Here is a 27,554-nt window from a genome sequence, read left to right as displayed (position 1 = left end):
CTCCAAATTGTGATAACTAGCTGTGGGGTCATCACTGGTAAAAAAGAAAGAAAGAAACCTTGCCATTACTTTTCTTGTTTGGGGCTGGGCCCTATCACTGAGGTTGCCCACTGGGTAGGAAAAAAAGGATAAAATTCAGTGTGTTTGCCAGTGTGTATTCAGTTACCTGCAACAGTACCATAGTACCCAGTTTAGGAACCAAACTGGCCCCTAGAGCACATCAAGAGCAATAGGATATTGGGTCAGGCAAAACAACTAAGGTGATTTGATGCATCTGACTGCTTGAACAGGATGTATAATGTGTGCCTGACACATGGAAAGAGAAATCATGTCAATGCTATACACTTTGAACTAGGAGGCAAAATATTCTGGGTCCCACGTTCTGTTGTTTCCTTAGTTGTACAGTTCAACTGTAAAGAGAGTCTTCCATTATACAACTGTCTGTTTCCTCCTAATCTCTGAACTGGGTCAGATAATAAAATGATTCACGTGAAAAGATCCATAAACTTTTCATATAATTTTGTGTTCAGAGTGAGTTCACTGGAACATTGCCAGGGTGTTGTTTATTTCCTCCTCCTTCTCCATCTCCTCCCTCCAGAAAGACCATCAATAATTTACTGGGAGGAGAATGATCTCTCATGTTGGTTGCAGCTTTCCTTTTATTCATGTGAACAGAGTTGCTTGATGGCTAGCCATCTGGGTCTTTAACTTGTTCCTGTTTATGGTTTTCAACTTTCCTGTTTGTGGGGTTTAGACAAACCAGACAGGGCCTGAAAGGTTTGATTTGATTTTATTTTTTAAACCCCATGCAATAAAGAGTCAGTTCAGTTAGATGGAGCAGTCCATGCCTAAAAAGAAAATCAGTCAAGCCAAAATTCATAAATTCATTCATTCATTCAGGAGGCAGGAAGAACTTGGGTGGAATTCTTATCAGAAAACAAAGAGTGTCTGACAAGAGATTTGTTCCAACTGAATATCATATCTGAGCTTTCAGTGTTTATCTGGAATGTGTCTTTAAAAAAGTGCCTTGTTTTTGAGACCCCTATAAAAATATGCTTTATTAAAATGTCATCTCATCTTATGCCCCTGCCCCCGTAATCTTAGTTAAAGGGACATTTTAAGTCCTTGTGCATGAAACTGAAGATCAAGTGTCACTTTCATTATCTGAATAGCTGGCAGCGCCTGGATGAGCAGGAGAAACCCATTACTAAGGCTCTTGTATGCAATCAAACATTTCCCCTTTTATTTATTTACTTTAACTCACAAGTTCCAAATAGCAGTAGGGTTAAGCAAAAAGACAAAGGCCTGCCATTTATCCATCTATTAATTACCTCTAGTATGGTAGGGCCGTCTGTAAGTACAGTGCTACTTTAGATAAAACTTTCATGCAGCTATTTAGGCCCTTTGAAATATAAATGATTTCCTTTAAATTTTTTATCATAAATCAAGGCATGGAGCTATGCGACAACACACCGATTCCCCCCCTGTTGGGAGGAAGCGCTCTCTCTCTCTCTCTCTCTCTGCCTTTTGCCTTTCAAAGCCTAGTTCATGTTCCACTTCCAATTGCCTGGCTCTAAGGCTTGATGGGAAGTGATGGCATGCTGCAGTCTTGTCATCAGGCCCTCTGCTCCTTGGGCTGCCTTGTCATGTTGCCAGCAGATCTAAGGAATTTAAAGGGGGAAAGAAGGGGGGCAGGGAGGTAGCGCTTTAATGGCCCTGTACCAGCAGAGAACAGAGAGATGCTGCTGGACTCACTGTGGAGAGGTGACCGCCCCATCACGTAATCTTTACCAAGGCCTCTTTGTCTGGCTTTTGAAAATCTCTCCAGACCCCTCACTGGTCCTGCTTCCCACCCTGGGTGTCCTTTGCCTGGTTTGAATGTCTCCTTGAACTCTGATAAGGCCTCTTTGTGTATTATAATGATTTGATCATATGTGTCATAATATGCTTTTGAGGCCTGTTTGTTTCCTTGTGATGATGGGGGGCTATAACCTGTATTTGCTTGAGCAGTAAAAACTGATGAAGGTTTAGGCTTCTTGGATAGAGGATAGAGAGCTCTCTCTCTCTCTCTCTCTCTCTCTCTGTGTGTGTGTGTGTGTGTGTAGAAACTAGCCTACTGTAACCAAGATAAACTTTACCTTTGTGGCTCTGTCCACTTTTGCCACTGTCTCCTCTCACAACTGGTATGTGGCCTCCATAAGGGAATGTGGCCCTCAGGGTGAAAAATATCCCCCATCCCTCTGTTAACAGCACCAGGCAAATAGCGTTTTAAGATTGCCTGGGTCTTTTAACTCTACGTTAGTTACATTAATTTTATGCTGGAATTTTATTGCTGTTGTTTCCTGTTTCAGTATATTTTACTGTACATGATTCCACATTTGGTAAGCTTCTCCAAGAGCTTCAGTTGAAGAGCGGCTAATATGTTTCTGGAAAGAAGGCAGGCAGGCGGCCAATTATACTCAGCTCCTTCCTGCATTTTGCTGGATAGCATGGCTGGTTGTGATCCATGTCCTGTCTCCACAGAGGCCTGAGCAGGCAACAGAGTGAGAAATGGGATGGAGAATGGACCGCTAGATATTCCTCCAGTTTTTAGTAACTGGAAATGCTATTTCAGGGAATCTCCAGATGTTGTAGGACTCCTGCTCCCATGAGCCTTGGCCAGCATGGTCAGGAATGATGAGAATTGTACTCCTGGAATATCTGGAGAGACACATGTTCCCCTGTCTTTGTTGCTGGTGGTGACAATTTAAGATTGGGCAAGCCCACTACAAGAACATTAAAAAAACCCTCTGGGATCAATTAGTATGAATGGATTGTTTTATTTCTTTGTTTCTATAGCATGACAACCAAGGTGGCATACATGGGGCAGGATTCAACTAATGAGTGCTGAAAGTGAAAGTGCAATGGGGATTTTGCCTTCTCTGCCTTCCACATGCCTGTTTTCCACCCCATCCCCAAAACTGGCTCAGGAGAACCTCCAGAACAGTGTGCAGGGGGAGGAGAGAGGAGATTGTACACTCTTACATTAACCAAAGATGCTTCATTCATTATTGGCATCCGTTTGTCTCTAGAGACAATGGAGTGCACCTCTGGGGATGAAGTCAAACCGCTGCATTAGCAGCACCTAAGTGACCTCCCCAGGGTGCAAGCCTGGGCAGTGTGTATGGAGGTCCTGGGCTGCTCGGTCCAAAGGAAACCAGAGCAACATATTTAGTACCAACTTGGCTGCAGGAGTTGCCAGAGGGAGGTGTACAAGATGTCATCCAACCATCTTAGGGACTCCACTCAGTGGCGGAGCTTTGTGCTCCAGCACCGGGGGAGGGGGGCAGAGAGCAGGTGGGGGCGGGGCTGGCACACGTCCCGGGAGCATGGCATGCTGCCCACAGGGGCTTGACGCGTGTCCTGGGGATGTGGCATGCCGCCTGCAGGGGCGTGGTGCCCAGTGCAGGTAGGGGAGCATTCACAATGGCACCCCAGCGGGATCGCACTGCCGGGGGCTGTACGCTCCCCCCACATTCCTCTTTCTCCGCCACTGACTCCACTCCAAATTTGTGTAGGGTTTACTCCTTAGACTTTTCTTCTCCTGAAGATATCTCTCAAGGTATCTGATTTTTCATTCTTCTAGATAGGCTAACCTCTCAGATTGACAAGGCCCATCTGCCTCTCACTTCCCCCTAGAAACCTCCTTCCTGACCATTAGACCCGCTATTGGTCTCGTCCTCTCAATCTGCTGGAGCCTGTCTTCACAAGCAGGGGATATTCCCAAACTCACTGAGGGTTTGAGAACCATTGGCTACCCTCACCTCAGACAGAGGGCAAGTGGCAAGAACTGTACTCATGGATCCCAAAGGTGGATTCCACCCCCATCACTGCTCTTCACCAAGCACTGCTTTTGCCTCCAGGGTGGCAACTGCAGGGGCAGCTGATACTCCTAGGAATTGTGTGGTAAAGAGTTGGGTTTGGCTGTGTGGCCTCCAGTAGCTGATCCTGGCTGTACATCTGGGAGTTCACAACTGAGAGGGGGTGCCTGAGAGTGCCCCCTTACAAACCACATGAATTCCTCCAGCCTGGAATCAGACTTTGTTCCTCTTCTCCTCCCCCCCCCCACTGCTCCAAATACTTTGTGGTTCCTTCCCTTGTGGTGCCCTGTGCTGGCTCTGAGCTGCTTCCCTTTGCCCTGGCGGCAGCTCTGAACACGTGGCGGCTCTAACATGGGGCACCTGTTGCGTTACTCTGCTGTGCTCGCTTGCCACACGGTTCCAGGAGTGAGACAGATGGGAGAAAATTTGGACAGCTTTAGTTAGCCAGGAGAGAGAGCTAGATCCCCTTCACAAAAAAGAGGCAATGAAGATTCTCCCTCCCTGCCCCCAAGCTCCAATGGGGCAGAGCCTAGAAGTTCCTGGGCAAAACAGGTTCCCACAAGTAGTAGCAGTTGGCTGGATACCCACTGGGATGGTTTTAAGAGAGGATTATATAAATCCTCATGTATAAGGTTATCCATGACTCCTAGCTATGATGGCTATGTGTGTCAGGGACTGGCTGGGAAGCACCAGTTGGGAATCCCATGGGAACCCCCAGAGGAAGAAGGCTCATAGCCAAGGTATTGGTGGTGGGACAATGATGCGTGGTCAGGGGGAAGGAAGAGCAGACGAGCTCTTTTCTAGGTTGACCTAACCTGTCCCGCAGTGCTTGTGTACACAGTTGCATAAGTTCCCCATGATCGGTCAACAACCCTTGTTAACCAACCCCCAGTAACAGGTCTCTCCCATTGGCCCATTTTCAGGAGGTGTTTCTCTCTGCGAGTTGTTTCCCCGGCTAAGTAGCCACACAAGTCATCGCAGGAAAGTCTACGTACCGTTCAAGGAAAGAGTTTCTGCACTGCTAGGTTTTTAGAAGCCGACCGAAGAGAAGCACTAAACATACTTTATCCTTCATTAAAAGAACCAGAGATTTGTGCAGCTGTCAAAAAAGAAAAAGAAAAAAGAAACAAAAAAAGCATTTAAGATCAACGCCTTTAATAGATTCAGATTATGACACCCAGGAGATAGAAAACATCTGGAACCCATAGGCATTTTTTTGCGGCTGGGGAGAAGAACCGGCAGTGCCCTAGATGAGTGGAGATTTCCTTGGACCTGAGTCAAATTTTGTGCAAACAGGTTCCACCTTCATGAAAGAAATATGGATAGTGTGGGGAGAAGGGGGGCAGCTGCCCCCCTAGATCAAGTAAAACAATAGAAATATTTAACCAATTGCATGAGTTCTGCCCCCCAACAAAGTCCTGCCCCCCCTGAAGAATATTGGCTACACCCATGGCTGGTAGGTAGAGGAGCAAGAGAAAGTGTTTATTTATTAGGACTTGGGGTGCAGAGCCAAGGTATGCATGCAGAGGCAATGGGTGTGTGTGCACGTCATTTAACAAAGGGGGTTTCGCTATTCCAGGATAAATTCTCTTCTGTGTGTAGTGATTAGAGTATCAGAGTAGACTCGGGGAGGTTTCAAATCCCCACTAGGCCAGAATTTGATCCTGGACTGGTGTCTGTCTGTCTCTCTGCCGAACCTTACCTCACTAGGCTGTTGTAGCTGTGAAGATAAAAGAGAGAGGTAACCTATGTATGTTGCCTGGGAGGAAAGCTATGTTATAATATATCCAGCAGATCTGCAATGTGCAGCACAGCGAAAATACACGGTTCTTTTCCAAGCCTCCAAATCATTACGTATTCTGCTGTTGTAAAAAAAAATAAAAAATGGATAGCTCAGTTGGCTAGACTACGAAGTGATGATAACGCCAAAGTTGCAGGTTGGATCTCTGTATGGGACAGTTGCATATTCCGGCATTGCAGGGGGTTGGACTAGATGATCCTCAGGATCCCAACTCTACAATTCTATGATTTGAAACCCGGGCCCCTCGGGAGCTGGAAAAAACGCACGGAGCGCCACAACTGGCCAGGTTTGTCGCCTTGGGACGGTGCGCATTTAGCTGCTTTTTTCGTCCTGGCCAGTTCTCCGGCCTCTTAACGTGCTGCCAGAAAGGAATCCCTGTCACAGTCGACGGGGCGGCCTTTTTAAAAAATGTCTTTCGGCAGGATCCTTCCCAGCGCCTTAGCTGGGGACCCCCTGCTCTCCTCCTGCTTGGCTCCCATCCCTGGGGCTCCCTCCCCCTTCCCTCTTGGCCGGCACCACCACCAGCAGCAGCAGCAGCAGCAGCAGCAGCACGCGTGCGCACAGGGTGCTGGTCCCATGGCAGGCAAGGCTTGTAAGATGAGTGAAGAAGCCGAGGTGGAAGCAGGCGCGGGGCGGGGGGGCCGAGGCGCAGCGCCGTGGCAAGGGAAGCGTTGTCCTTGAGCGCCGCTCACTTTGACAGGCGCCCGCCAGAGAACCAAGGCGGCCTCGATGCCCGACGCCGCGTCCCGGCCAGGTGCGCCAAGATGCTGGGCATGAACGCCAAGGCGCCTTTCGGCGTGCACCCTGCCCTGCAGGAAGCCAAGTTCGCCAGCCTGCACTCCAGCTCGGAAGCGATGCGCCGCGTGTGCCTGCCAGCCCCGCAGGTACGTAGACGGAGCCTCGCGACTGCTCGAAGGCACATTTTCTGACAGGCCCGGCTTAATGTTTTTTTCATGTCTCCTGCACAATCTCTCTCCCTCTCTCTCTCTCCCTCTCCCCCTCCCTCTCTCTGATCCACATGTCTGTTCCAGCAAAGCATCTTGCGCCTTCATATTAATTTTTATGACCTGAGCTTTGAGAAGAGGAATCTCTGTGCTTGAGAGAGAGAAAATGTGTTTGAATGCCGACTTGACGGTATTCCCCACTGACGGCGCTCTGCGCGTTCTTGCTTGCAGCTGCAGGGCAATATATTCGGGAGCTTTGATGAGAGTCTGCTGGCCCGCGCGGAAGCTCTGGCGGCGGTGGACCTGGTCTCGCACGGCAAGAGCCATCCTTTCAAGCCCGACGCCACCTACCATACCATGAGCAGCGTCCCCTGCACGTCGGCGGCGTCCAGCTCCTCGCCCCCCGTGGCCATCTCGGCGCCCTCGCACCACCATCACCACCACCACGCGCAACATCCTCACCATCCCCCGCACCATCCCCACCCGCACCACCACGCCGGGGCGCAGCACCAAAGCCTCGACGGCGGAGACCTCCTGGAGCACCTCTCTCCGGCGCTGCTGGGCGGCCCCGAGCCGGGCGCGGTGCTGGCCTGCCCCATGCACCCTCACGCGCACCCACACCTGGGCGCAGCCATGGGCCACCTCCACCAAGCCATGGCGAGCATGGCGCACGTTCCTCCGCCGCCGCCTCCCTCGACGGCCCCGGTGCCGGCTCCCCACGCGGGTTTGCCTTGCCTGGGCGACGTGGAGTCGGACCCTCGCGAGCTGGAGGCGTTCGCCGAGCGCTTCAAGCAGCGGCGCATCAAGCTGGGCGTGACCCAAGCCGATGTGGGCGCGGCGCTGGCCAGCCTGAAGCTGCCCGGCGTCGGCTCCCTGAGCCAGAGCACCATCTGCCGCTTCGAGTCGCTCACGCTCTCGCACAACAACATGATCGCGCTCAAGCCCGTCTTGCAAGCGTGGCTCGACGAGGCCGAGGCCGCCTGTCGCGAGAGGAGCGCGCAGGCCGAGCTGCTGCGCGGCGCCGAGCGCAAGCGCAAGCGCACGTCCATCGCGGCGCCGGAGAAGCGCTCGCTGGAAGCTTACTTCGCGCTGCAGCCGCGCCCGTCGTCTGAGAAGATCGCCGCCATCGCCGACAAGCTGGAGCTCAAGAAGAACGTCGTGCGCGTCTGGTTCTGCAACCAGAGGCAGAAGCAGAAGCGCATGAAGTACTCGGCGGGGCACTGAGAACGCCAGGTGCACCAAAGACCATAGATCACATACATATATCTATAGCTATATCTATATAGATCTCTATAAATGTTGCTCGACTGCAACAGGGAGCGGAATAAATGGATCTCTGCAAGGACAGCCCTACCGAGCCACAAAGCCATGGACCTTAATCAACCAACAAACGCTTCCTTCTTTTCCTCTGGCCATCGGCCGCCTGGTTTATTTATTTATATTATTATTATTATTTATTGCTTATTAATTATTTTCACCATCATCATTCAGTTGGCACAGCTTACTGTTGTTCCTCCCTGCGGGAGCGGCTGCAAATGAAAACTACCAACCGGCCTATCCATCCAAAATAAAACGCGCGCACACACAAAAAGTTTGTTTCTCCCCCAACCTCCAAGCCCTCTCCACCTGCTATCTTTCCCCGTTTCATCCTTCTGGGTTTCTCTTCTCACCCGAGTGTGTGTCCTCCGGCTTCCTAGAGAGTGTATGAAGCTTGTCATTCTTGTTGGAAGAGTTTAAACTCGAGAGGTACTGATTTCTTTTTAAAAAAATAAAAATAAAAAAATGACGCAATAAGAACGGCAGTGGTAGATGCAGTTCCGACGGGGAATAAACAGCATCTGGATTTATGCAGAGAGAGCTGGGGGGGAGAGAGAGGACCGGGAGAGAAGAGATTGAAGATTTATTCAGATTTTGTGGATTTGTATCGGTGGGCAGGGGGAGGCTATTTTCTGAAAGTCCGCTATTGAAATTTGAAGCCAGGTTTGGGTAGATTTTGTTGCTCCACCGCCTGTTACATGCTTGGTCAATTGCATGCTGTGGATAACTTAAAAAAACAAAAACAAAACAAAACAAAAAAAAAACCCGATTCCTTCTTAAAAAGCGGAGGTGGGCTTTATTTTTAACAGCAAAATGACTTGGTCTTATTTTTCACACACACACGCATGCCCATCTCCAGATGCAGTATAGTTCGTTGTTTCTTGGGTGAGGAGAGAGGAAGGAAGAGGGGGTTATCTGAAATAAAACCATGCCGAATGGAAATCTTTGTTGGGGAGTGGGGGAGCTTGCATTCCCCACCCCCCATCAACGACTCGTGGGTGCGTTTACTTTTTTATTTCCATGGGTCTTATTTCCAAACACGTGTTGAAAGATCATACTGAGCCAGCAACAAGTAATAGATTTTTGCCTGAGGTGAGCTACTGCATCCACATGGCGTAACGTGTCTGCCCACCCCCACCCCCCGCCGGCCAAAAGGCACCTCATCCCGGTCGACAAGTAAAACTCCCCTTCTAGTAAGGAAAACTTTCACCCGCACAGGACGATCTGCAACCCTAACTGCATAAAAGCTCATTGGAACTGGAGTTTACTGGGTCTAGCGGGCTTGAAATCCGAGCTCTTTCACTTGAGTCTGTTGAGTCTGAGTCACTTTAAAAGAAAAACAACAACAGATGTGAGACTTTTCATTGCACCTCCGAAAAGAGTTTACTTTTGGCCCACTGCGGAACCCATTTTGAACTGAAGACAGTCCCGCAGGAGTTTTTAAAATATAGCTGTCAGTCCTCGTCCGGGCTTTGATCTAAACATGTTTCTGCACTAAGTAAAGAGTTCTTTTTGCAAAATGTCTTGTCTGTATTTGTATCCGCCCCTCTCCTTGGAAAATTTATATTTCCTCCCTGTAATTGGGGCATTTTGTCCACTCCTGTCATCTCTACACCTTTCTCTTTGTCACTAACTTTCTACCCCTGCCTCCCTGGAAAGACATTCTGAAATTTCTCAAATAAAAGAAGTTTTATTTTTCAACCTGAACTGAAGTTTTTTTTTCTCCCTCCCCCGCCCCCACGACTGTTTTGTGGGTTGATCTTGTGGTTCATCTTGTTTTCTGTTTAGATGGAGAAGTGGGGGGGGGGGGGACAGGGAGAAACATCTTCAGGCGCGCTAAAATGTTTCTGTGAAGCGAGTGATATTTGTGCCAGCAAAGAGAGTGTCACATCTTGCCTGACGAAGAGTTCTGGAGAAGGTGAAAGCTTGCCACGCTTTTGTGACATTGTGGTTGACCCCAATATAAGTATTGCTGAACTAGATTTTCCAAATATTTTCCTATACGATGTACTCCGAGTTCAGAGGGGCTAACTCATCGGAAAAGCGTTACAGGGTTGCTGTGATAGGGGTCAAGCCGTTGCTTAAGATTATTGTATGTACTGTATTACGTTATACCTAATTTCGGCCCGCATCTTCTTCCTAGAAAACCAGTTCTTTCTTCACATTATATCATACTTTGACTGTTAATGGTAACACTTAATTCTCATCCCTACATCTGACGTGTTTTTGTTTTGATGCATTTCTTACCGCTGTTCCCACGTGCAAACTTTTTTATTGGATGGTCAATGTTTTGGAGAGAGAGAGAGAGAGAGAGGTACACTAATATAACAACATCTCTTGCCAAAATCTTAAAACTTTATTGTGGTAAAGCCTACAGAGCCCACTAATGGTGAAAATAATTTCGCAGTTCATTAAAAAAAATATTCAATTTTTATCGCTGTTCATAAAAAAATAAAACAAAATACCGGACTGATTGTTTTTGTAAGAAAGTTTAGCCGAAGCCCTTCTCAGCAGGACAAGGACGGAACTTCTTTGTCTGAAGTTCCATTGAGAAGGAAAGAAATCGCTCAAAACAACTGTATCAAAGGTTGATTTGGAATTCTGCTTAAAAGGAAAGTAGGGCTTTTGTTTATAAATCCCCGAAGCACCTTAAAGGATTAAAAATTAATGCTCGAACCGCAGCGATCTTCGGAATGTCTCGCCCTTGCATATCAATGAATATCCAGCAACAAAACTCCGACCGCATTCTGCCTCCTTTGAAAGAATAACAAGAAAAGCTCCTTACTGAGTGGTTTTTTAAAAGTTTTTTTTTAGTCCCATGAAGAAAATCGTAAGAAAGAGCATTAAACTCTCCTTCAGCGCCCTGGTTTCATTTTGTTTTCTCAGCGAGCCCCAATGATTTCCCCCAATCAAATGTCCTTTAATAATAAATGCCCTTGTGTCATTACATTATATTGTGGGTTCTGAAATTTTAAAATAAGGTTGATGCAATATTAATTGGATAACGTAGTATAAAAGGGGCAGAAAGCAATGCTGCCTGCATCCTGTCTCTGCTATCCGCTTGGATTTCAAGAAATACTCTTTTCAGGGTTGGTGGCGGTTGTTTTTATTTAAAAAACAAACTAACAGGTAAGATGCATTTAATGATTTTAACATTCCTGCTTACTTAGCCTGCTGCATTGCTGTATTTTGAACGTAGCCTCCTGTGTTATTTGGTTTTTGTGTGCCCCCCTTCTTTATTATAGTCTGCCTTCCTCTTAAGTCCAAAGGTAGCTTTGCTGCTACCTAGTGCTCCTCCGGCTCGGGAGACTTTTCTTCTTCGATTTTCTAGGTAAACATCCAGTTTCTGTGAGGATTTGCTTTAATAGAACCGCATTCAATTTTAGGACAGGCTTAACAAATTCTCTAGTTCTCGCTCCCTTTCTTCGGATACGATCCCGGGAACTGAAGAGATTCCCCAAAGTCACATGTCAACAGAAACAGATTTTTGAAACTTTTTTGAAACCCAGTTGGCCTTCCAAAGTTGATGTTCTCAATTTCAGCACCTGGACAGCTCCCTGCATAGACAGACTGTCCATTTTTTTTAAAACACGATTACTATTAAGCCAACCTCAGGGCATTCATCTTCAAGAACGCAACTTTCTTGTCCACGGAGTTTCCCAGATTTAATCCAGAGGATGTGCTTTTGGAAGGGATTTCTTGATGTACGTCCCTTTAAAAAAAACACCTCATCTTTTATTGATAAGCAGCTGTTGTACTTTATTAGCTTCTTCCTTTCTTGTGTGGATTGCCACGAACCGCGCTGCGCTGCATTTAGCCTGTCTCGCAAAGGCAGGCAGGTAAGCAGACTGCTACTTACAATGGGTTAGAAAACAGGAAAGGGGAATGACGGGGGCGATGGTTTCTCATTGACTGTTGCCGGATATAGCTTGCAGTTTGGTGAGTTTTATACTGCCCATCGAGCGGATGTTTCGGGAAGCAAGTTCAGAACTTATAAGGTAAAGCAGAACAAAAGCGATTCTGGGAAAGAGAGAGAGACTCAGAGAAAGACACACAGAGAGGGGGGGGTGTCTGTTACCCTTCTTAATTTTTAACGCTTGCAGAATAGTGCCAACTGCCTATGTTAAAGGACTTGTAATTGGACAATAAATTTCTTATGCCTGGATTTTGATTAGTTGTCTTGAGGGGTCCCTGTCCATTCTTCTGCTATAGGTTCCCATGCATTTTCATTCCGATGTAAGCGCAAGCGGGAGCTTGTCCTTCAGTCTCTTTTTTACCCCGAGTCCCATCGTGCAGAGTGAAGGCTTGTCTTCCCTTTCCACCCACAATTTCCCATGCGGTGATGAAATCAGTCTCAGCATCTTTCAGCTTCTGTGCACTTTTTGTTTGTTTGTTTGTTTACGCGTCTAACATCTAAGTCTCGTACATGCCTACTTAGAAGTAAGCCCCGCTCATAAGGATGCAAAAGGGTTGCAGCTCAGAGGGCCAGAATCTATCTAGCAGCTGGTTTCTGTGTATGAAGAGAAAGAATTCAGAACTACTTCTTCTTCTTCTTCTTCTTCTTCTTCTTCTTCTTCTTCTTCTTCTTCTTCTTCTTCTTCTTGTGATGGGCTACAAAAAACTATGATATGTTCGTTCCTGCCGATATTTCTCGTTCCCCTCAGTTGCTTTATAAAGTAGAAGGAAACAGTAGAATTCTCTCTCTCTCTCTCTCTCTCTCTCTTTCTCATAATATAGTGGCCGATGTGAGTGTGCAGATGGTATTCTTCCCATCACGCCTTTCCCCTCTCGCTTTTTCATTGAATAATCGAATTGTAGAGTTGGACTATGCAGGACTCTTTGGCCCAACGTGGGGTCCGAACTCACAACACTGTAATTAGGAGTCTCATGTTCTACCGACCGAGAGAACCATACACCGAGTCAGACAGCACATGGTCTGTCTCCACTGACCGGCAGCGGCTCTGCAGGAATCCAGGCAGGGCTGTCTCCCAGTCCAGCCCCGCTACCTGGAGAGGCCGGGAAGGAATGTGGAACCTTCTGCATCCAAGAGAGATGCTCTGCCAACGGACCAGGGGCCTGACTCAGCAGAAGGAAGGGCTCCTATGCTCCTTCCTCTGTGTGTGACTCTCCGAGTCCTGCGGGCCTGCTTGCCTCCTCCCTTGCGAATCCACTAAGTGATCGCGTCTCATACACCAAAGGGGCGGAGGGATCCTCCCACCCTTCCCCCACCTCGCCCCTCGCTGCCCGGATCAGCCTCTCCCAAGTCACCTCCCCTCGTAATTGCCTCTGCTCCTCTGGGCCAGCAGACTCCTCTAGAGTCGCGCTGGGGGATCTGATCAATTAGTCATTAAGCGGCTCCATTAGCTTCCTGATAGAAACGCCCCGTGTCAGTTTCCTTGTTTGTGAATGAAAGCATTCATTATAAGCGCCGGGGAGGGGCAGGGCGGCGGGAACCTGATCCGGCCAGGCGGGAGGGGAGCGGGGAAGGGGACCCAGCGCACAGGCAGCGCCATTCCATCCCGAAAGGAAGGCTTCCTTTGACCACAACTTCCAGCCGAGCGTCTTCTGGTCTCTTCTTCCAAGGCAGACGCGAGAAGAACGAGGCTGCTATCCCCCCCACCCCACTCCTTGGAAAGGAAGCCCTGCGGAACTCATAGGGACTTGAGGAAACATGCCCCGGCCTTAACAGGAGAAGCGATTATGGGTTAAGTCAGGACGTTTTAGAAATCCAATTGGACCATTGATTCGTTCTTCGTCAGAAGTCCATGAACTTTGAAAAGGCTTCTTGCTTGCCTGGATGTAGGATAGACTCTATCCGATAGAGTAGGTGGGTGGGTGGTCTGTAGAAACTAGCCTACTGGACAAAGGTGAATTTGCATTCATTGCATTCACTGTCCACTTTTGCATCCAGCCCTGCCTTCCACTGGCATGTGGTCCCTGGAAGTCGCCCAGAAGGGAATTATGGTCCACCGTCTGAAAAAGGTTCCCCGACTCTGTTTTATTCAATATTATTAACATCTACCAAATAGGTCTATATTTTAGAGAGCAGAGAACTTGCAGGGTTTGTTTTATTTTGGTCATGGCGAGTCTAAGTGCTGTCTGAGGCAGAAAATCTTAATGTCGCTCCTATTTCCATTAACTAATGGAACACAGCAACAACACCAACACACACACATAGAGAGAGAAATTATCCACAATAAACCCTACTGGATCTAAGGGGGACTGTGGAAGGACTCTCCTTGGTAGATTGTGCCCTCTGGGTCAGAAAGATCTGTCTGTCGCTCACTCTGCCAAACTTTAGTGTCACCCAAATATGTAATTTGAATCAGTCGCTCTGCTTTGCTTCCTGGTAGAGACTGCCTCTGCTTTTGGTGCTGTTCTTGCAAAACTGAGAGACAGTGAGGTATAGTGCTTAGGGTGTTAAGAGTAAGGCCTCAGAGTCCAGGGTTCAAGCCATGAAGCTCACTGGGTGACCTTGGGCCAGGCTCCATATCAAAGCCTAGCCTACCTCACACAGTTGTTGTGAGGATGAAATGGGAGAGAGGGAGAATCAGTTACGCTGCTCTGAGCACTTTAAAGAAGGGTGGGGTATACATGAAATAAATGAATAGATTGGGAGCCACAACACAGAATCTTCTGTATGCCCAGGAGAGTAGTATCCAACTCAAAGAGAAAACTTAACATTCCCAGTAATGCTGCCTCACCCGTGAGATAAGAGTCTCATCTCCATGGTGGTCGAGTCAATCCTCCAGATGGAGATATGATAGCAGTGTATGAACCTTATAGTGTTCCTTTTTCTACTGTTCATGAAAGACCTTTGAAGAAAGTGTGTGGCCTGCTGTTTCTTGAATAAGAGAATGAAAGATGTGAAACAGAAAACTTGCTTTCTGCATGTGAGTCCTACGAAAGACCAAAGTTCTATACACATTCCAGTCAAGGAGTTGTTCCATCTGGACATTTTGCTGCTCTGTAAGAAGTTTTTCTTGATGCAGACATGATTGCAACATGACAGCAGTCAGGAAAGACTGTGCCATTTCCCCCCTGATCTGAGAGGACGAGGGGACCAGAGAAGGACAGGGAACCTTTTACCCTGTGATGGTTGTGTAGGAATGTGGGCAGGTGCAGCTAGACATGCAGTACAAAAGTGTGGAAGAGGCTCAGATGATACTCACATTCCCTTACCGCAGTCTTCTCTGTTCGTTAGCTCAGTTTGCTTGCAAGTTCACCAGCTCTTGACACAGAGAAAGAAGAGAAGTTTGCCAGTTCCGATTTATCACAATCTTTCCATAATGCAGGGGTTGCCAACAGAGTGCCTGTGGGCACAATGGTGCCCTTGAGATCTCCGCAGATGCCTTCTGAGCTCCCTCCCTCCTTCCATCTCTCTCTCTCTCACACACACACACCTTAGTCAGAATGAAAAGCTGGAGGAAGTTTATTTATTATTAAGAGATTTCTAGATCATTCTTCTCCAAAAATACATAGGGTAGTTTACAACAAAATAAAGCAATATACAACATACTACGTAATATTATTCACAGGAACTCAATTAGCAGCAGCATAATTTGAAAATGACTTAACCCACAAACCTCTACAAACCTGACCATAAAAGGGCCCAATTTAATGAACACAAAGTTTGGGTGAGGCACATTTCAGAGGGGAGACATTCCACAGATGTACAGTCACATGTTTTTCAAGGCTCAGTTTGATTCTACTGGATTTGATCCCTTCGAAAAGCAAAGTGTGTGTGTGTGTGTGTGTGTGTGTGTGTGCCTGTGTCTGTGTGCTTTCCCTCTTTCCGTCTCTCTTCCTCTCTGTGTGGGTGATCTGGGGGAAGGGTGATAGATATGACCAGAGGGACTGTCACCCATAGCACTTGCTCAAAAATCAAAATGTGCCCACACACCTTAAAAGGTGCTTGGCTCTGCTGTAATGTAGCTTATTAAGAACCCTAGTTTTATCCACATAGTCATCTTTTCTGAATTTTAAAGTTAATTCACACACATGCACCTTAAAAGAAGAAAGCATACATCCCTTTAGCTTAAGCTCTCACTTGCATCACCAGCCTCTTTGCTTCTTATGGATGGTACTCCGATGCTTTTGACAGAACCTGGACAGGCAGACGTTTAGCAGTGGAAGGAGGAGAAGAAGCTTTTCCTGGGAAAAGTGATGAAGTGATGGGGGAAACTCCATCTGCTAAATGTCAGGCTGCAGTCAAAAGACCAAGAGCAGTTCCAGCCAAAGAGTTTGCAATTGAATAAAAACTGAATGCCTGCTTTAGTAGCTGCACATAATAACTGCTTTGGGATTAAACCCCCTCCCCCTTTCTTCAGAGAGAGAATTCCTACAAAAGTAAGAGAGCTATCACTTCTAGGCAAGCATGATGGGATGAAGCCAAGAGTTAATCATCAGCTCAAATGTTAGGCTGCAATTCTGGAGAGATCTCAGGGTATATAATTAAAACATAAGACAAGGCAGTCTGTATCAACCTGATTTGGTGAAATGAACCCACTTCATCCAGTCAGATAGACAGTTAACATATGCCTCAACCTCAGGTTGCATTTGCCCCAGAGTCAATTTTTCTATTGATAGGGTTCCTGTATGCTCTACAGCAACATAACAAGTGTACATTCAGCAGGTGAACCTTCCAGGCAGAAGCAGTGGTGGGGAAAATCTTCACCTGCTGAATTTCTGCCTGTTGTGAAGCTATTTGATTTGTCATGCTTATCCCATGCTCCCTCCAATAAGCTAAGATGGGTTTGCAAGAGTTTTCTCATTTTAGCCTGACTGTGAAAGAAGTTAGTCTGAGATTCAGCAAGCAGCATGAGGTCATTCAGTTTCATAGGTGAGAGGGAGTGCTTCTATGGTTCTTGAAAGGGGTGGGGAGCTGGCTGGGAAGGTGGCTCATCATCACTGGGCCCAACCATTGTTTGGTCCCCACCACAGACACCAGCTTCCTTGGCAGGAACAGCTGGATCTGGGAAGCTGCCCACCATTTACATTTCCCGCATTGCCCCCCAAGCAAAGCAGAGTGCTCCATGGCACTGTAGGAAATTTGAGGAGTTGGGTGGCTTCCTAGATTAAAGTGCTGCTGCCAGATAAGCCTGTGGCAATGGAAACAGCTTATCAGGAATGCCAACACAGGGGCATCAGTCCCTACCAGGAGGTTTGGGCAGGAGGAGTGGTCCAAGGGTATTGGGTGCTGATGGAAGCTGTGCTATAGCTCAGTGCAAAAATATGCCATAGGGATCTCAGATGCACAAGTATCAGCAACTCTTACCCCTCCTCCCGTACCCTAGCTGCTTCATATAAACCTCACTGTGTCTCACACCTACACAACATTTGAACTCATACTTTGGAGATTTCTTCATGGTTGCAGAAGCACAGAGAGCATAATGTTGTCACATACCTGTATTGTTCTTGCTTAAATAGGAAGGATCTGTGTGTGTGTGTGTGTGTGTGTGTGTGTGTGTGTGTGTGTGCAAGCACATGCATCTGTGTGTGTGTGTGCATGCGCACACATGCACGTGCACACACACACATGCACCTTGCTAAATCACTGGTCATGGAAGCACAGCAAATGGATCTATAGCAATACCTGTGTCATATATTGCAAATTAAACCAGCTGGGTAGCTCAGTTGCTTACAGCATGCTGCTGATAATGCCAAGGTTGCAGATTCGATCCCCATGCAGGACAGCTGCATATTCCTGCATTGCAGGGGGTTGGACTCAATGATCCTCAGGGTCCCTTTCAACTCTACACTTCTTTGATTCTATGATTACTAGCTTGTCCAATGTAAACAGCTAAGAACATAAGGAAGAGCTTATTGGATCAGACAAATGACCCATCTAGTCCAGCATCCTGTTCTCACAGTGGCCAACTAGATGCCAATGGGAAACCCATAAGCAGGATTCAAGCACAAGAGCACTTTCCCTCCCTGTGGTTTCCAGCAACTGGTATTTGGAAGCATCACTTCCCATCATGGCTAGTAAGTCTTTGATAGCCGTTGATCGCCCTCTCCTCCATAAATTTGTCTAGCTGCTAGCAGGAAGCATATGCATAGCATTTGTGGAGTAGCCACTGGTTTTCATTATCTGTAAGATATATTTTTTAAAATAGTATTTATTACTTTTAAACCTTACAATAAAGAAGAAAAAGAAAGGAAAAGAAGAAGAAAAAAACAAAAAAACAAAACGATACAATACAATATATAAACAGTACACAACGCAACATTAACACATTAGACTAAACAAAACAAAGCAAAAACAATTTTAAAACATACATCATACCATTTCAATGCCTTATCTTTCATTCCCTTGTTTCATCGACCTCCTCTCACCTCCCTTTTTGTATTCCACTTCTATTAATTGTTTCAGCAATTCCTTTCCATCTTTCTATATTTTCTGTCATATACCGGTAATTATCTTAACTTATTTTAACCTTATTTTCCATTAATACTATAATACTTATTTAAGCATTATCTGTAGGATAAAGTGCTTCTTTGTGCATTCTCCTTGCCTTGCCAACCATCTGGGCCAGGACCTGCTGAAAACTCCCATACAACTAAATAAGTTGTAAGTTTCTTCAGCTGGTTGTTTCATCAGTGCTGACAGCTCTACTTTCAAACTGAGTGTTACCTTGAACTTTCAAATTAAACATTACTTTAGATAGACTCTGACATGCAGCGTAAGAGAATAACACTTCTTTGAAGCACAGAGACCAAGTGAGAATTACCAAGACCTGGCACACTGGTGAATTTTTCAAGATCTGTACAGATTCAGAATTGAAAATAAGAGCCAAGCTGGAATTTGATGATATCATTAGAAAACTTGTAAGGCAGAAGCAAAGGCTGTTTTTGAGCTTGAGAACGTCTCTAGTGAGCCAGAAGTGTTGAAAATGAGCAATGCCCATGTGATGCCAACATAATGGTGGACATTCGCATAACTTAAGGAACACAAGGCAGCTCCCAACTCTACCTGGAGATGCTGGGGATTGAACCCAAGACCTTGTGCATGCAAAACAGATGCCACACTCATCCTCCTTAAAATCTGAATGCACCACTGAGAAAAGCTGGGTTCTGTGACTTGTATCAGTAATGCAAATTAAGAAAATTCCATGTGCTTGGTTAGATTCTGTTACTTACTCAGCATCTGATAGTCAGGGAGAGGAACTGTATAGTGCTCACAATTCAACCACTTATCTCATTTTGAAGTGAGTGAACATGAACATGAACATGAAATTTATTACAGTCAGAGAGCAGCTTGTGAAACAAAAATGGAACTGCAATCCCAATAGCAAAACAAACATTTAAAACAATACACAACAATGGATTTCGTTTAAAAGTGAGATAGGCATATAAACACATAAAAACTTTAAGACAGACTACCTTCCCCAGAGTCGGTCACGACCGGACCTAATGGTCAGGGGTCCCTTTACCTTTACCTTACCTTATGAAATGACCCAGAGTTGCCCGTGGAGCAGAGTTTGGGAATTTTCTTAACAAACTAGATTGAATCTCATTGGTGCAGTTAGGTAATTTTATTTAGACTTTGGGGACATCCTGGTCTCACTTGGGGTAGTTGGTGCAGGGGCTCTTTCAGAATGTAGCAAGCCAGCCTGGATGTTTCTGAGGGGCTTCTTGCTCATCCTGCTAAGAGGGACTCTGAGCATCTACCCCCAAGAGTTCTGACCAAATGGCACCATTATCTTAATTCATGGGAAGGTATTCTGAGCTCTCACACACTTTTCACGGATGACCCTTATCATAATGAAAGATGCAGATGTGATGTCCAAAACCTCAGCCCATGTTGTTTTCCTCTCCTACTATATTATAGGCTTATCAACATATCAGAAGTGGCATATCCTTTCCCTGATACCATTACATGGTGACTTTCCCTCCATTTAAAAAACATTATTAGCCTTATCGTCATTCACTAAAGTGGAGAAAAGCACAGTGTAACGATGTCAGGACATGGATAACTTGTCCTCCACATTAGTATGGTAAAGGTACCCCTGCCCATACGGGCCAGTCGTGTCCGACTCTAGGGTTGTGTGCCCATCTCACTTAAGAGGCCGGGAGCCAGCGCTGTCCGCAGACACTTCCGGGTCACGTGGTCAGCGTGACGAAGCTGCTCTGGCGAGCCAGCACCAGCGTAGCACACGGAAACGCCGTTTACCTTCCCGCTATAAAGTGGTACCTATTTATCTACTTGCACTTAGGGGTGCTTTCGAACTGCTAGGTGGGCAGGAGCTGGGACCGAAAGTCGGGAGCTCGCCCCGCCGCGGGGATTCGAACCGCCGACCATACAATCGGCAAGTCCTAGGCACTGAGGTTTTACCCACAGCGCCACACACGTCCCTAGTCCTCCACATTACAAAGGAGGTAAAAAAAAAAATGTACTCCCCAAAATTGTCATCGCAATTCTTTCTTAAATCCTTATTAATTTTGCTGAATCTTTTTAATTTTGCTGTCACATATTGTCCAAATGTTTTTGCTGGTTGATTTAATTGCTGGATGATTTAACAGTATTTCATATTCTTCCACCCAGTGATATTTGATACCGGAAAGTTGATCATTTATAGGATTTGGTAGCTAACATGCAATGGTGTATAGTATTTGGCAATATGGAAAGCTGATACCTTGTATTATATTGAGTGGAAAAAAGACTGAGGTGGTTTTAGTCCCCCTGCTGCATAACCCATTTCAGAAGATGGATGGAGGAATGTGACCCTGTTAGTTCTCCTGAATCTCTTACAATAACGATCACATTATAAAATAAACTTTTCTCTGGTGATCAATATTCTGGGCAGGGCCAAGTTTGTTTGTGGTGTGTGTGTGTGTGTGTGTGTGTGTGTGAAGGCAATGGATGACATACAGGCAGAGAGTGAACGAGCATGCATTTGAACAGAGGGGGCTCCTCTATATGAGCCACTAACAACTGATTCCTCCTCTCCCTGTTCCCTGCTTGTTTCCTAATATCCTGCGCTGTGTCTCCTGAGGACAGCACATGGGGGATGAAAGCAAAGAAAACCAAACACGCCATCGGCGGCATTCACTCAATTGATTTTTACACAAAATTTGCCTTCATGCTCGAAGGATGGAAAAATGATCCCATTAATAATAAATCATGAAAACAAATGTGGGGAGGAAATCAATAGAGGCACATTTGGTGTCATAGGGAGATGAGGAGGAGAACCGGGGAAAGGAAATCTCACTACAGACATCAGATTAGCAGCACTGAGGTGTTGTGCTTGTTACATAATGCAAGGACTCTGCCTCTTTCCATTATATGCATTTTGGGAGGGTGCTCAGGAGAAGAAGCTGCCGCAGCACAGGTAGAAAGTGATGCACACTTCTCTTCACAGGGCAGCATTTCGGAAGCAGGCCAGCTGATCCCACAGTGGGAAGATTCAATTGAGAATGAGCAGAAAAAGAGGGGAGACCTACAAGTGAGCAGTTAAATCACCTGTCACTTAATTTGTACTCAAGCCTTGTGGCTGCCGCTTTCTTTCCATCCAAATAGGTAGACTAACAGAAGAAATGAAACTATATAACAGTTCTTTCCCAAGCGATCCAAAACTTTTACATTGAAATAATCCATAATTTGAGAAGATATATTCAGTATCCATCAGTTTATTTGACTATACAGTATTCTGACAATATTCCAGGATTCCAGCTGAAGAGACTCAGCATTCACAGCTCTATCCTTCCTGCTTCAGTCCAGCCAGTGTTGTTGTTTTTTTGTTCTCACTTGTTGTTTCAGCTTAATCAGTCTTGGGACACTAAGCACATTTTGCCACAGGCATAACTGAGCAAACACTGGATATTCCAATCTTATCCACTCTCTGTTTGTTATCGATGCTAGAAATCAGCAAACTGAAGTAGTGTTTTCAGTGCTATTGGAACTTGCAGATATCAGAATTTGCATATGCCAAAGTGTGTGTGTGTGTGTGTGTGTGTGTGTGTGTTTAACAAGCATTTCCTTTCTGCAACTGGGGGTTTGGATGCAGAAATAAATGAGACAAGAGAGAGTTACTAAATGTTCTATAGACAGAGACAGGCATATTCTCCAAGGATGCTCTATTGAAGGGTGTGAGGTCAGATCCAACATGGGGACATGTGCAAAAGAAACTTCACAGCTCCACAGCATGAGCTGTCCTGTGCCTTGAAGTCTGCATGATGAGATGTCATGGTTTTGGCGTGGAAAAGGAAGTACCTTCCCACACTTTTCTCCACTCTGATTTTATACTAAAGTGGAATTTCTCAAACTTTTCCTCCCCTCACAACTGCACACAAATACCCCAAACAGCAAGGCAGCATTTCTAGAAGGAAGCAAAAGTTCTTTTTATCATTCTCACCGTATGATTGTTCCTAATCCTATCCTGGCTGGCTGTTGAGTATGTTCCTTATTGTGAGTTACTGTACATAAATTATTGAAGAGTGCCATATATCCCTATTTACTGACAATCAAAATGTACAAGTTGGAAAGGAAAACCTACCATCACCTACCCAAAGAGAACAGCATTTGGGTAATGCAAAGTTCCTGAATGATTCAGTGATGGGTTTAAAAGAATAGGGTTTTGTTCTGTATAGTTCTGCTTTGGACTTTCGGGAGAGGCTTGCCTGCCCCAGTCTTCATATGAACATATGCCACAGCTCCAGGCCCTGAAGCCAATAACAATTCATGGGTGGTAGCCAACTAAGTAAGTCATACTCAGAGTAGTAGACCCACTGAAATAAATGGACTTCAGTTACTTATGTTTATTGATTTCAGTGGGTGGAATCACCCACTGAGCATGATATGCATTGGCTATCACCCAAGAAGGTATTGAAAATTGATTTGGCCATTGTCTGAGCTAGATTAATTTATGTTTGATGCTCCCAACTGGCAAGCAGGTTGCATGTGCAAGTAGCAAAAAATTAGCTTCTCACTTTGTTCAACATGCCTTACTAGCTGATGGCATAATTTACATGCTGTGCAGAAATGAACAATTTTTAGAGTGGTTTTAAAAAATCATGAAATAATATTTTTTAAAAAATATATATATAAAACCACAATCTTATAAAACAGCAAGCAAGCAAGCAAAAAAACAAAAACAAAACAGAACCCAGGAAAAAAGACTCATCAGTTCAAAACTAGCTAAGTTTGGAAGCCCTGGGAAAATATATACCGTATTTTTTGCACCATAACACTCACTTTTTTCCTCCTAGAAAGTAAGGGGAAATGTCTGTGCGTGTTATGGAGGCAATGCCTACGGGTGGCATGCCTACGGATTTTCCTCCTCTAAAAACTGCGTGCGTGTTATGGTCGGGTGCGTGTTATAGAGCGAAAGATACGGTAGGTATTTGGATGACACTGAAAAGATAGCAAATTTAGTGTCCTGTTATCTTTTGGAAGAACAGTCCATATGCCTGGTGCCACCACTGAAAAGGCCATCTGTTCTGATCACATCTGCCTAACTTCAGAAGACGGAAGGACTCAGAGAAGGGCCTCTGATAATGATTTTTTTTGTTTTGGTAACTGCTTTTATTTTCATTTCTAATACACAAAAAACAATAACAACAACAACAACAAAGAGGAAGAGGAAGAGAACGGCTCAAAGCAAGAAAGGAAAAGAAATGGGTTACTGCAGATTATCCTGAGTTGTTTCGTTTCCACTGTTCTTATTTTTGGAAGAGAAATATTGTAACTAACAAGTTCATAGGAGCAAGCTCAGATACTTCTGCACCCTCTTTTAAGTTCACCATTGCGTAGGCCTTGAACAGAGGTTAATACATTTCCTGATACACTGGGAACTGGCATTCCCAGCATGTGGACCGAAAATACTACTGTACTTTCCTCTGCTAGACTAGCGAATGCATTTGTGAAAGCAATCTTTTGCAACTATTCTCATGAGTAAACCCACTAATTTTGCAGACTCTGAAGAGATGGTGGTCTGAGTATGAAAAATGTGTGAGAACTTCATATTAAATAATGACCAGAATCAACAAAGACACTCCACTGTGTAGGGGCAGCAAAGTACTCCAGTCTCATGGTGAGAAGTAGAGACCAGTCATTTGAGCCTTGTTCTGTAGAATAAGATTCATGTAGCTTATCACCCTTCTATGGGGTTGACATTTAGCTGGCCTCATCATTACCCTTGAAAAGCAGTCAGATCAAATCTTGCCACCAAGGGAAGGTGGGAGAAGATTTGCAGCAACAACAACGTTAGTGTAAGTTCCATATCGAGCATTAATAAAACATGTTCCCTGGGACTCGTGTACAGCTTGGATCCTGAGGAAAACATAAAAAGATAGCACATCCTGATCAGACATTAATATATTTGGGCTTCCCCTGCACCACCTCAGTTTAAAAAGGAAGACAAGAAAGGAGATTGTAGGTACTCCTTTCATATGCATAAAAAGCAACGCCAAAAGTAGAGATTGCAGTATTTATGGGAGACAGGCGAACATCTCTTTCATGTCTGGTGTTTGAAATTTCTTTCACAGTTACCTGTGGGAAAACAATGCACAGAGCTCACCCGAATATGCTGTATAATTCACACAACTGGAACTACATAAAAAAAAAAAAACAGCTCAGAAGATAAACCCACTAGAAGAAGAGCAAATGTGATTTAGAAAGGGAAGATTTGGAGTTCCAGACACAAGCTAGATGTGCATCAGTCTGTAAAGTTGTTCTGCTGTGTATGAGGTTCTAATATCAAAGTAAACTTCAGCTTGTGCTGACAGCAAGACAATGCCTAGGTGACTTAGCCTAGGGCAGGCACGTGGTAGATGGCTCTTTTTCTGCTTTTGTAACATAGGGAAGATCTTTTCCTTTCCTTGTGTACCTGCAGTGCACACCCTTTTGCTGCCCATGAAGAACAGAGGGTGGAGGGAGGAAGTGGAGCGATTTAACTACAATGATTTAAATGTTAAGTCCTCTAAATTCAAATGCTTTGAATGTTTAAAGGAAGGTAATTTAGGGCCAATTCATGCATTATGAAATAACACTGACTGTGTTGACAAGAGCATCATAAAGCAGAAATGGATTATGCATGCAGTGGATATTTTTGTGAGCAAGGATATCTGCAAGAGCCCTATGTGAACAATTCCTGCTATGTCTTTTTGTGAATACCCATTATACTGCTCATGCCAAAACGGACCATGCACTAGGGAAGCATGCACACAAGCTGTTATCTGTGCAAACTAAGCAGTTGGTGAGAAGGGAGAAAAAATCTCCATGGCCCTGGCGTCAGACTTGGGAAGGGTGCAGGAGGGGAGAATACATTTTCAGTGTTTGTGTTTTGTTTTGTTTTGTTTTGTACTGTCCTGCCAAAATGCCCAAGGCAGTCCTGCTCAATGCCAACCTTCTCAAATACTTTTGCAATCCTGCCTGGTTCATATCTCTTTTGTCATTACCATTCATGAGAAAATGTTAATCCTGAATTTATGGTAAATGTTCATATTAACACATCATTTATTCTTCAAAACAATTCACTATGCTATGATTACTGTCGCTTATCCCAAACCTAATCTCTCTCTCTCTCTCTCTCTCTCTCTCTCACACACACACACACACACACACACCTTTAGACAGGGCCATCTTTAGCATATGTGCCCCCGAATTTGGTTTAGCCGCCCCCAATTTTTTTAGGGGGGGATGAACTCAAAGTTGTTGAGCTTCTTTTGGGAGGGGGGGGAAGCCAAAGTTGTTGACAGTATGGACTAACAGAGCAATGGAGGAGGGGGGCAGAGACTTTTGCTCCATTGCTTTTCACTGCCGTCGATCAAGAGGGACCAGTATACAGTAGGTATACATTTGGTGCTCCCCAGAATTCAGTGCTGGGGTGCACCGCACCCCTTGTACCCCTGGGTTATGACAGCCCTGCCTTTAGACCTCTGTGCCCTATTAAGGGAACAATACAACCTTAACGGGGAAGCCATCTGCGGGGTCCCAAAAAGTGGGGAACGTGCCACTCCTCTGGCAGAGATATTAATGTGTCAACACTCACCAGCAGGAAGTCCCCAGGACTAAGGCCTCGAATTCTGCTGGCATATGTGTCCCCCTAGTCAGTGGTGTTGCAAAGGGGGGCTGGGGGGTGCGCCTCGGGTGCCATTTCTGGGGAGGTGACAAGAAGGCACCCTGCGCGGTCTCACAGCAGCATGAGCAGCCATTGTGCGGCCGCAGCCACATGTGGAGGATCCTCCGTTCGCGGCTGCAACCGCGAGCAGAGGATCCCAGCGCCGGTGACAAGCAGCTATGTACAGTGCATGTGTGGCATCGCATGCATGCGCTGTACATAATGATGCCGCACATGTGCTGTACATAGCGGTTTGCCTCCGGCGCCGCTTGAGCGTCGTACGGATGGTGGTGAGATCCCTCCATCACCGCTATAGCCACATGTAGACGATCCTCCGTTCGCGCCTGTAGCAGCGGCGGAGGGATCCCAGCACCGTCTGTACGGCACTGGAGCAGCGCCACCGGCAAACCATTATGTACAGCGCATGTGCGGCATTGCTACATACGGTGCATGCATCGTACATAGCGACAGCACACATGCGCCCTATGTAGCGACGCCCCGCCCCAGGTGTCGTGACGCCTTCGTTCACCCCTGCCCCTAGTGCTGTTCTGCCAGCAGAACAGGGCAACATGACCCAACATGGTCCCAAACTTTGGGTTGAAGCCTAAAGGTCCTGGACAGCTAAGAGTTGCATCCTCAGCATCCTCCAGAAGAATGGTATCCTTATGTCCATGTGGATCTTATACACCATCAAAGACTAAGGCTACATCAGCACCATACTTTTAAAGCACTATTTTATTACTTTAACAGTCATTGCTTTCCCCCAAAGAAGCCTAGAAACTGTAGTTGGTTATGGGTGCTGAGGGTTGTTCGGCAACCCCTATTCCTTTCACAAAGCTGCAAGTCACAGTGTGGTTTAGCAACCAACCCCTCTTCACAGGGAACTCAGCACCCTTAGCAAACCACAGCTCCCAAGCCATGACTTAAACATGATTTAAATGTGTGGTGTGGACGTGACCTTGGAGTTCTAATTGCCTCCGTCAGTCATAGGCCTGGCAGCATACTTAGGGGATATAGTTAGAGACACATCCCCACCATGCTTTTGGAGGGAGGATAAAGAGGTGTAGACCAGCCTATTGTACAAAAGTAGTATTTATGTCAGTTGCTCTGTCCACTTTTGCTTCTAATCCCATTCCCACCTACCACTGGCAAGGGCCCCTTCAGAGGTTGTCCAAAGGGAATGTCGCCCTCATGCTAGAAAAAGATCTCTAGCCCCCACTGATAGAAGGGCTTCTTCTATGAGTTTAAGAAAAATGTCAACAAGCTTATGCTGATCTCCTTAAACAAACGAACCTACACAGAAAAAGGTGAAGAAAGTTTATTTTGACATTGTTTCTTAGGAAGCTTTATTTTGGGAAACTTATTAGGACACAATTTGAGAATCTCAATGACAAAGGTAGTCCTCAGGAATCGGCCTCTGTTTTCAATGCTATCACAGATGATGACGAGATAGGCACCCGCATGATTGTCCCCAAGATGGAGACAGCCAAGATCATTTTACATGAATATACAAAAACAGCTGCTAGATACAGAACAAATTTTGGGCATCAACAATCATGACAGAATTCAG

At 45.8% G+C, this 27,554-nt stretch overlaps 1 protein-coding gene and 1 long non-coding RNA gene across 2 annotated transcripts in view; both read left to right on the top strand.

The window, feature by feature from the left end:
- Positions 1–27,554, top strand: part of LOC309336463 — a 69,118-nt gene that overhangs the window by 11,476 nt on the left and 30,088 nt on the right. The window lies entirely within an intron of this gene.
- POU4F3 (POU class 4 homeobox 3) lies at positions 6,426–9,636 on the top strand (the record flags this gene model as incomplete). The annotated part of the gene is made up of 2 exons (XM_081850126.1): positions 6,426–6,545; positions 6,837–9,636. The coding sequence occupies 2 exons, from the start codon at positions 6,426–6,428 to the stop codon at positions 7,827–7,829; spliced, it is 1,113 nt and encodes a 370-aa protein (XP_081706252.1). The 3' UTR covers positions 7,830–9,636.

Source organism: Podarcis erhardii (genome assembly GCF_964252035.2).
Source record: "Podarcis erhardii genome assembly, chromosome: 2".
Lineage (NCBI taxonomy): Eukaryota > Metazoa > Chordata > Lepidosauria > Squamata > Lacertidae > Podarcis > Podarcis erhardii.
The sequence above is the reverse complement of the archived record's forward strand: the minus strand, read 5'-3'. Positions and strand labels throughout refer to the sequence as shown.